The 10554-nt window shown below is 42.3% G+C and overlaps 1 protein-coding gene across 1 annotated transcript in view; it reads left to right on the top strand.

Annotated features, from left to right (window-relative positions):
* The first annotated feature begins 6 nt into the window (after nt 1–6).
* Nucleotides 7–10554, top strand: part of FKBP9 (FKBP prolyl isomerase 9) — a 17991-nt gene continuing 7443 nt past the window's right edge. The window contains exons 1-6 of the mRNA XM_005423913.3: nt 7–201; nt 3859–4004; nt 4611–4800; nt 5470–5615; nt 7201–7390; nt 9439–9584. Of these exons, the coding sequence (XP_005423970.1) occupies nt 3917–4004; nt 4611–4800; nt 5470–5615; nt 7201–7390; nt 9439–9584 (760 nt within the window). The 5' untranslated portion in view covers nt 7–201; nt 3859–3916. The remainder of the gene's footprint in view (nt 202–3858; nt 4005–4610; nt 4801–5469; nt 5616–7200; nt 7391–9438; nt 9585–10554) is intronic.

The following is a 10554-nucleotide window of genomic DNA, read 5'->3' as shown; positions in this document are numbered from 1 at the left end:
GCTGCTGCCGGCGCTGCTGGAGAGCTGGGCGGCCTGCCAGGCACCGCCGGTGCCCGCCGCCGGAACCCCTCCGGACGGCACCGAGCTCGGCGTCGAGCGGCGCTTCGTGCCCGAGAGCTGCCCGCGGGCCGTGCGCCCCGGGGACTTCGTGCGCTACCACTACCTCGGCTCCTTCCCCGACGGCACCCGCTTCGACTCCAGGTCTGGCACAAGCCCGCCCTTGGTTGGGCACTGGGAGGGAGAGGAGGGGAGCGAGAGGTGCTGTCCCTCACGAGGGTGGTTTTTTTTGGGGTGTGCAGTGATCGTGGCGCTGGGTGGAGGTTCGGTTCGGGTTCCTCTGCTTATCCCAGCAGTGCCCCGTGGGCGCTTTTGGGGTGACCAGTTAGAAGCGAGTCAGCGGCAGGATGGGTAACGTCCTACATGCGGGACCTACAGATCACCATGGGAAGATGCCTTTGAAATATGAAGGGCAGTGAGCTGGGGTGTGACCGCTGGGGACATGGGGCAAGACCTCTGTAGTGGCTGGGTCCAGTCCGCAGTAGTTTGTTTGCCATCATGGATTCCTAGCATGTTCTTTCAGCTGCTTTTCCAGGGCGCTGAATGGAGCTTTTCTGCTCCAAGAGTGAAGACCGTAAGGTTATTCAGGTAACCTTAGCCCGGTAAACAGGAGTGTATATGGTATCGCAGTCTCTCACAGCAGTGATTTCCTGCCCGATTCATTCTGTACATTTCATATGTCTTATCCAGGCTCAAACCTACTGGAATACGATTGGTTCTGAATCATTATCCTTGCCGGAAATATAGGAATTATCAAGCTGTACTTACATGGAATTTCTTGGATACTTTATCCTTGAATAAATGTGACCTATGAACAGTGAAGTGCCTAGCTGCTTTCCTGCTGTTATTTTGGGATCAGGAAGCCTAAATAGTGGGATCAGGAGGTTATGAAGGATGCTGCTACTGCTGCCAGCTTATTTGTTTTTTCTTACTTCATTCATTACCACCGACCAAAATATTATTTAGAAAGATAAAGCAAAATGTATTTTCAGTAATCCTGGTAATCTCCCTTGTGCTCCAAGGAAAATCTACAGCCTTAGGGAAATAACTGTCCTTCAAAGCTCAGATCTCCCTCTGGAGCTGTCTGTAGTTAGCGTGCCAGTAGTGCCATACAACCAGCACTTCTCTGACTAAAATGTGGGGTGTGATAGCTGGCACTTCAGCTGGTGTTGGTGCAGTTTCAGTGAAAAGGTACAGTGCAGACAGTGAATCCGTTGGCAACTGATGGGCTTGGAACACAAATCTTGGCTGTGGATGTGAAGACACACAAAGGCAGCATCCTCGTGGGTTATTTTATAAATATGTGACAATGGGAAAACTGGCCACGTGTTCAGAAGTGTGTTTCTGATTGCTGCTCGTGCATTGAGGCAGGGCACCTGGAGGGGCTGCCCAGGTGCTGGCTCTCGTTTTAGTTCCTTGTCATTTCGTTCTGAATTACTTGGGGCAGGAACAGATTGGGCAGAACTGTGCAGCATTTATCTCATTGGATCCTCTAAATATTAGTAAATAAATGGTAATGGTGATAGTCTAGTCCAACTTGAATATTTTTGTGGCTGCCGTAATTTCAACAGGATACAAAATATCAGGTTTGTTCAGCTTGGGATTTTTTTTCTACATGGCAGCTCATATTGGTGTGCACTTTTGTTATTTGCTATGATCTTTTTTAAGACTAATGACAGTGTTTAATCATGTTCAGACATGGAAAAATAGGAGTGTTTTGTCTTCTGTGGGTCAATGCAAGAAATATTCTGGAGTATTTGTTCTAAAATCTTTGGTGTTCCCTGCCTATAAGTTAAAGAGATTTAGTCAATTTATATAAAAACAAGCCCTTTTTCTTACCTGTTTTTGTTTGCTTGCTTGCCTTTTTTTTTTAAGTTTATGAGCATGCTTAGCAGCATCAGTTTAATCGAACACTCTTATGAAATCAGTCTAGAAAATACTGTAGATGTTGACCTAAGGGCAGTTTTGCTTTGTTCCTTCTTCAGCTCTTGAAAATATTCTTGAGTTTTAAAATTAATTTTCTGTATTTCCAAGGAGCAGGTAGCAATACTGCTCCTCAAGTTACCAGGCTGTTGACAAAGTCTTATTAATCATAACTGTGTTACATAAATTACCATATTATTGTCATTAGTTGTTTATATTTTTTTTTGCCTTGGCATTGGTGGTTTTTATTTCAATGGCCATAAAATGATTCGCATTTAAAAGTCTGAATTTAGTTGCCTAGTTATTTACTATTAATTTGGTCAAGTCCACTAATAGAAACAAATTTTGCTTAGTTTTAAGGAAGCTGCAAAATCAGTCCTGCAAAGCTGCGTGGTCTGATCAGTGCTTTGTTCGGTTCTCTGCTTTGCATCAATGTTCTCTTAATTGTACATTTATTTTACTAAAAAGAAAGCTCTTCTGTTCTGAGTTCATCCCAGATGTATTGCCAAGCTTGTCATTTGCTACAAAATACCATTTGGAGGGTTTCTTAGAACCTATTATATTACTAGTCTTAACATTAAAATTATGGTTTTATGTGTATAATAGAATTTGTCAGGGCCTAATTTAAATATTTTCCATTCTTTACTGGGAGTGGGAATATACTGCAACTGAAAGTGAATGCTCAGTAAGAGAGGGTTGCCTACTTTAAGATAAATGTTTGTCAGAAGGAAAAAAAAAAGATGGAGCAAACAGAGAGTTCACTCAGTAAAATATTTGAGAGATTCAAGGATGTGGGACTGTTAGGAGGGTCAGTATGTTGTGGAAGTGATGTGTACAGTCTTGGAAGGAAAGTTTGACATCATTTCCCTAGGGATGTCTAGCTGCTGGCTGCTTTCCAGAATTTTAGCATGCAAAAGGCGCAAGCCTTTTTTTTTTCCTCCCCCCCAGATCTGACTTTTATATATATATGTATCTAAATGTAAAAAAAAAAACCAAAACAACAGGCATGAAGCTTTTGAGGTGCTTCTTGACATGTGTTTTTATACTTCTTCAAGAGGTTCAATAGCAGTAATTCAGGCACATCAAAGTGGGGTCATTGTGCAGATTTAAGGTGGCCGAATGAACCACGTAATGCAGTGTTCTGCTGTGGTAACACTGCTGTTCTCCATCCTCTCTGGAAAACTGAGTCATTTAAGCATCGTTTCTTTTACCTTTTGAATATTCATGTATTATCACAGAGGAGAATAATTTGTTTCTTGATTCTTGGTCTGGCAAACCTGCCATTTAAAACACGTCTCTGTGCTTTAACTGAGTGCTGTAAAAGTGGAGGAGAAAATAAACAGCCTGTTGGCAAACCTCACAACTACTACTTAAAAAGCATCTTTTCTCTCTCCCTTTTCCCCACAGAGATTGGAAGTGTGATTTTCACATTGTAAAGCTTTTAGGTCTTATATAATATTTTTGTGATGTTGCTGACTGAAATCAATATGCTGAGATCCTACTGTGGGAGCAGTTATCCTTTCATATCTCATAACAGTGTTTAACTTTTCCTTTTCTTCCTTAATTTTCCAGTGCTACTTTTAATGTTAGTGCGTGAATTAGCTGTATGTAGTTCTGGCCTCATGTGCCTGTAGTACACATTGCACTCTGCTAGGATGAGCAGTGGACAGAAGGAGAACTGTTTTGATGTCTCAGGAGCACCTTGGATTTGCCCTTTCCTTTAGGAGCCGCTGGTCCTTTAGGACTGATAAAGTTATGCTAACAGGGCAAGAGAGAGACAAGGTGCAGTTAACTGTCTTAAAAAAAACCCCAACAAACAAACAGTGCAAGGAGGTGTAAATGAACCAGTGACATTCTTTCCTGCTTTTCTCCCTTCAGCTATGACAGGGGATCCACGTTCAACGTGTTTGTGGGCAAAGGTCAGCTCATTGCTGGCATGGACCAAGCTCTGGTGGGCATGTGTGTGAACGAGCGCCGGTTTGTGAAGATTCCCCCTAAGCTTGCCTACGGGAGTGAAGGCGTCCGTAAGTACAGCACCGGCCCGGCTGCTGGGATGAGGGATTCAACAGAGCAGATGGGAAACGGAGCCACAGAAGGGAAGGGTAGGAACTGCAAGGAGTGGATTTCTGGGTGGTTATCCTCTGTTCCTCAGAGGTGTTTGTTAAGCCTATAGCCTGCAGGAATCTCTCCTGACTCCCTCTGTGCGCTGAAGGAAGAGCAGTTCGCTGCAGAAGACCTTCAAGTCCTTCACTTTCGCTATGAAAGTTAACTATTTATTTATATCTACCTCCCTGTTAAATACTTAAACCAAAATTGTGGCTTTGCAGTGCTGCACAAGGTCTTGTCGGTTCCAGAAGTATCTTTGTTCTACAGCCTCAGAGAGGCAAAAAATGCTAACTCAAGATAGTTTGCCTGATGGACAGCTGTGAAAAGAGTTCATCTTGCCAGATTTCCCCCCCTACCCCCCATAAATATCTGCAGCAATGGCAAGGGACCAAGGAGTTGTAAGCACAACAGAAGATAAGGTGTGCATTATGCAGCTTTTTTAGGGTATGCATGGATTGGTTCCTTTTTGCTGATACCCTGTGTAAAAAGGGAAAGAAAACTGTATGTGTGTTTTGCTTTTGCAGCTGGTGTGATACCCCCCAATGCTGTGCTCCATTTTGACGTGCTCCTGATAGATCTGTGGAACTCAGAGGATGAAGTGCAGATTCAGACCTACTTCAAACCTGAGAAGTGTCCTCGGACAGTCCAGGTGTCTGACTTTGTACGGTACCATTACAATGGAACATTCTTGGATGGGACCCTGTTTGATTCAAGGTATGCAGCTGGGTTGTGGGTTTTTGTGTAGTTTGATAGGTATCTCACCATAGTTTGCTCCCCTTTTACCTGTGTAACAATTTATGCTAACTGCCCAGAAACACAGGAAATGACATCTGGTGTTGGATGTGTGTTAGTAATTTTTTTCAGGGATTATAGGATAGCAATACTGACTCAAACCAATAAAACTGTCTGTTATTTCTTCGTGGGCATTACCAATCCAGATGCTTTTTTAAATTTTAAATTTCGTTCCTTGTATGTATATTACTATTTATTGAAGTCAGTTAAAAGTCTCTATAACCAGTATAGCTGTTCAGATTAGATACAAGTTTTGTAAACTTAGCAGGATTTGTAATGAAACATGTAATGAAACTTTCTTACTGAGATTTTACGTGTACAGCATCTGTGCTTCATTAGAACTCAGTGGAAAATGATGCTTTAGTAACAGCTGCCTGAGAGCCACTTTCCAAGCCTCTGTGAGGTTCCTGACATAGCTAAGCACTCTGGAAAACTTCCCAGCCAGCCCTTGGCAAATGAAGGACTGATACTTTTGGACTAGCAAGTTGTGAGCTACACTGTGCAGAGTACGTGGATTTAAAGGTTAATATTGTTCTTTCCTGTGCCAGTCTGACATTTGGTTGTGATTTTTTTTTCCTTTCTCATGTTTAGCCATAATCGGATGCGAACTTACGATACCTATGTGGGGATTGGATGGCTGATTCCTGGCATGGACCAGGGTCTCCTGGGAATGTGCGTAGGGGAGAAGCGCATTATCACAATCCCACCTTTCCTGGCGTATGGAGAGGATGGAGATGGTAAAAGTTATTCCTTTAGTTGTTCCTCTTTTGTTTTCAATCCCAAGTCATGCATATTTTAAAACAAATTTTCTGTATTTTAAATTTATGGGCAGCATTATTACCCTGTTCAGAGAGACACTACTTAACAGACATATTGTTGATACAACTGTAGTATTTATATACTGAAATTTTATTTCAGTCAGGGAATACAATCTGTGATTAATGTCTAGTGGCGCCAAAAACTTGAAGACAGGTGACTGTATAATCCTTTCAGACTGCCACAGAAAGGAGAAAAACTTTAAGAAAAAATATGTTAAATGTATTTTTAATTCCAGATGGGTTTTGTTGTGGTTTTTTTTCAACAAATGCTCTAGTGATAACTACGAAATAGATTGTCTTGTGAGACTGTGCAGCCTGCAGATTATACATAGACATCTCCATGTTGAATTATAGTTTGTGACTTTTACTTATATTCTTTCTCTGCTCTGGTGCTTAAGGATGTGTCTGTGATGTATGAGGTTTCATACCCCTTCTGTGGCTTCATTATCATTAACTGTGGGGCTGAAGAGGCCTTTGTTTTCAGTGAGGCAGTGCCATCACTGTGGGAATAGAAGGAAATTATTCAGTTGGAGAATTCAGTGAAAAAAAAAACTTTGAACCAATAAATGACTGACTAGAAGCAAATTTGCAGAGACACCTGGATAAATTAGAGTGCTGGCAATCACCAGCCATATGAAATTAAACAAACTGATTCTCTGCCTGGGATGAGGCAACCCTGGTTGTGTGCACAGGCTGGGGAATGGGAGGCTGGAGAGCAGCACCATGGGAAGGGAACCTGAGGCTCCTGGTAGATGGCAAGTTCAACATGAGTCAGCAGTGCCCTGGCAGCCAGGAGGGCCAAGAGTGTCCTGGGGGAAATCAGGGACAGCATCACCAGCCAGGCAAGGGAGGGAATTGTCCTGCCCTGCTCTGCACTGGGGCAGGTTCACCTCAAGTGCTGGGGGCAGTTTGGGGTGCTAAAATATAAGACATTAAGCTATTGGAGAGAGTCAAAGGAGGACAGTGATGATGGTGAAGGGGCTTGAGGGGAAGCCGTGTAAAAAGCAGCTGAGGTCACTTGGTCTGTTCATCCTGGAGAAGATTTGAGGGGAGACCTCACTGCAGTCTACAGCTTCCCCATGAGGGGAAGGGGAAGGGGTAGGTACTGATCTCTGGTGACAAGTGACAGAGTCTTTGAAGTTGTGTCAGAGGAGGTTTAGATTGGATATTAGGAAGAGGTTCCTCACTCAGAGAGTGTCTGGGCACTGGAACAGACTCCCCAGGGAAATGGTCACAGCACTGAGCCTGACAGAATTCAAAAAGTGTTTGGACAATGCTCTCAGGGCCAGGGTGTGACTCTTGGGGTGCCCTGTGCAGGGCCAGGAGTTGGATTGATAATTGTAGTGAGTCCCTTCCAACTCAAATAATCTATGATTCTAATTTATTTTGGAAGGGGAGGTGCTCGATATTTGGCCGTACGTTACTTTTCTTCAACAAACATGTTTAAGCTTCTGCTGGAACACCTGCTGTTTCTTACCAATTTTCTGCTCTAACACTTTTGTAGGTAAGGAGATCCCTGGCCAAGCTTCCCTTGTCTTTGATGTGGTTTTGCTGGATCTGCATAACCCCAAGGATGGCATTGCTATTGAGAACCAGCTAGTGCCTGAATCTTGTGAGCGGAGAAGCCAGACAGGAGACTTTCTGCGATACCATTACAATGGCACACTTTTGGATGGCACATTGTTTGATTCCAGGTAACCAAAACATTCAACTCTACAGACTGCATGTCCAGTTGGACTCCTTTGTCGTGTCCGTAATATGCTCAAACACAGTTCTTTGCTTTTCCATCCTTTTTGAAAAATTTGAGTGGACTTGGAGTCTTTTTAAAAGACTCATAGAAAACTTTTCCTTATGGGAAGGAAAAGAGCTGTTTTGTACCATGTCATTGTCACAGACGCCATCTAGGGGTAGTGGCCCACCCAGAAAAGCCAAGTGCTTTAGGCACACAAGCCTGAGGACTTTGCCCCATAGGGTTTATCTGCCAAATAGGTAATACCACCGAAGAGAGAGAAAATTATGATGATTCCATTTTATGTCCTGAGAATTGTGAGTCAGTGTGCTAGTGGCTAGTGAGGTTTATCATATTTACACTTGGAAACTGTTTGCATTTTGAAGGCTGATGTCTTTCAAGACAGAATTATGGGTTTGCAGAATTCAATTAGAGGGTTTTTCTGCAATGAAGGAAGAGGGATTACTGTGACAGTAAATTCAAAGCTCTATGGGAACATGAGCCTCTTGTACAGATTCATATGAACAATACCCTTGTAGATTACTGTGACTTTGGTTGCTTTTAGTGGAACAGTGCTTCACTATCCCACTCCAGCTTTCAGAACAGCTGGCTAAAAGGAGGTGAGAGTGAGCCAATGTAAAGTGTTCTACAAAATAAGCTCAGAGAAAAATGCTTAGCACTACTGCAACAGCCATCTCTGTAGACCTTGATTTACAATTTGCGAAAGCTTATAAGTTAAGAACTCAAAGCTTATCCACAGTGTACCTATTGCTCTTTTTTGAGATATATCTTCTCTAGTAACTAACCAATTTTTGAAAATAGCTGAGTATTTATATGAGGGTTGCTGTCAAGAAATAGTAATAAATGCTTTGTAGACAGCAACCTCTACATCATTCTGAAGTGCTGAGGGTTGTTAGAGAGCTTGTTCACTAAAACACGGTTTCCTGACCTCCTGCAGAATTCATAAATGAAGAAAGAGGGCAGCTAACAATAGGGATTGAAAACCCTGGAGCTATCCAGGACAAAGTTTCTCACTGGTACAGGGAACATGCCAAAAGCTCTGCAAATGGCTGGGTTTGAGAGCTTTAATAATATTTTCCTTTGCCTTTTTACTCTGAAATATTTGGCTGCAGAACTGCCCTGGGCAGCTCAGCCAAGGGTGTCTGGACTTAGGGCAGTTGAATAAACCTCAGAATTACATCAGGGCCTGGTCTTGTACTGGTTTAGTTCTTTCCTAGATCTACCTTGTAAAGATGAATTAAAGGCTTTCTGCCTTCTCCTTCTTGGGCTGTGCCTTTGTGTAACATGCCTTGAAGAAAGGTAGAAGACAGTCATGGCCATGTAAGAAACATCATTTGTTGTTGTAGTCTTGTTTTATTCTGTCGTGAGGTGTTGAAGCAGGTCCTTCAGCCTGTGTGTTAAGTGGCTGGCTTAGGTGTTGATATGGTTTTGTTGTCATGACTCATTTTGATGTTGAGCATCCCAGGAGAACCTATTTATCCCACCTGTTCCTTCTGGTAGTTGAACTACATAGCTGTGGTTGCAAAATGAGGTAGTCTGCAGGGTGTCACATGAAAATGAAGCACTTATCAACCATAGCTAGTTGATAAGTGCTTATTAAAGTAGTGTCAGGGCAGAGGAAATTGTAAAGGAGTAAACCATTTTTTTTTCGGTTACTTGTCAAAACCTGTTTTCTGTTTCATTTAAAATACATAAATAAGTGTGATTTTTCTTTCTAGATACAGTAGAAATGAATTTGCAGATTTGCTGGCTGTTCACTAGCCAGGGTCTCACTGCTGGGTAATCAGTGACCCGTGTGACACTGAGTGATGAAACCTGGTGGCCTGGATTCATGGAACATAGTTCCTTTGTGCCTCCCTGGTGCTGGTTAATGACTGTGTGTTTGACCTTAACTGGTTTAAGAATTGTGTTGCAGAGCTATTGCAAGAGCCCATGTTTTCTTGAGTACACCTGACACTGCTGAAGTGCAAATATTTCAAATATTTTCCGTAGTTATTCCCGAAACCGTACATATGACACCTATGTTGGGAAAGGTTATGTGATTGCTGGAATGGATGAAGGTTTGCTAGGTGTATGCACTGGTGAAAAGAGAAGAATAATAATCCCCCCTCATCTTGGATATGGAGAAGAAGGGAGAGGTGAGCTTGGCTTTGCGTTCAAGTCTTCTGTAGTTAAACCTTTATTGCTTAGTTATTCTGCGTGTATTTTCATTTTTCTGGCATTTGAAAGGTTTATGAATTAGTTCATTATTTTGTGGATATCAAACTGACAAGACCACATCCAGAATTTGCAGGATTATTTTGATTAGCTAAATAGGTAGGACAATAAAATACAGAACAATCTCACATGTAACTGGTAGCCTGAGCTCATTTGGGTAATTGGTGTTTCAGGCAGACTGGTACTTGGATGCCAGGAGCTCTGTGGTGTGAGATCTTCCTTCCTGCATGTCTTAAACTCTCTGTCCTGAGGGAGTTCATCATGTAAAGTTTTCTTCCCTATTCCTTCCACAGCCACAGGTTGTGCATGTAACAACAGTGAAGTAACCATGTATGTGTAACATACAATTAACATTTCTTTGGGAAAACTCATTGCTATCTAAACGGATTGCTGGGAGAGGCTGAATGTGATAACCCTTCTAGCTGATCCCAGCATTGTGGCTGCTGTTTCAAAAAGTGCCTCCTGGAATGTTACTTGGATAAGCGATTTAGGAAAAAAAGCCTTTCTTCTGGGAATGCAAGTTCTGTGCTGCAGATTTGGAATTACTGACAAACCCCAATCCTAGGCTGGATGTGTTTTGTTAATCCTGGTAATGCACATAATCCTGGGAAGAGGGGGAAGAAGTTGCCTGTTTTTAGGGTATTTTAAGGAACTGTAACTTTTTACATATAATGACGTTCCTTGAAGCAAGAGTTCTTGAGAATTTTGATGATCAAGTTATTTAGGATAGTCACAGGAAATACATGGTTATTGCTTCATTTGTGCATAATTTTAAAATTCAGAGTAACAAAAGTTTTTCATTCACCATTGAACTGAGTGCATGCTTAGTGCTTTCCCACTGGTTGTCTTTCCTACACTGGATGCAGCTTGCATCTGTCACATCCTTTAATT

Source organism: Geospiza fortis, unplaced genomic scaffold, assembly GCF_000277835.1.
Source record: "Geospiza fortis unplaced genomic scaffold, GeoFor_1.0 scaffold346, whole genome shotgun sequence".
NCBI lineage: Eukaryota > Metazoa > Chordata > Aves > Passeriformes > Thraupidae > Geospiza > Geospiza fortis.
This window is presented reverse-complemented; position numbering and strand designations above follow the sequence as displayed.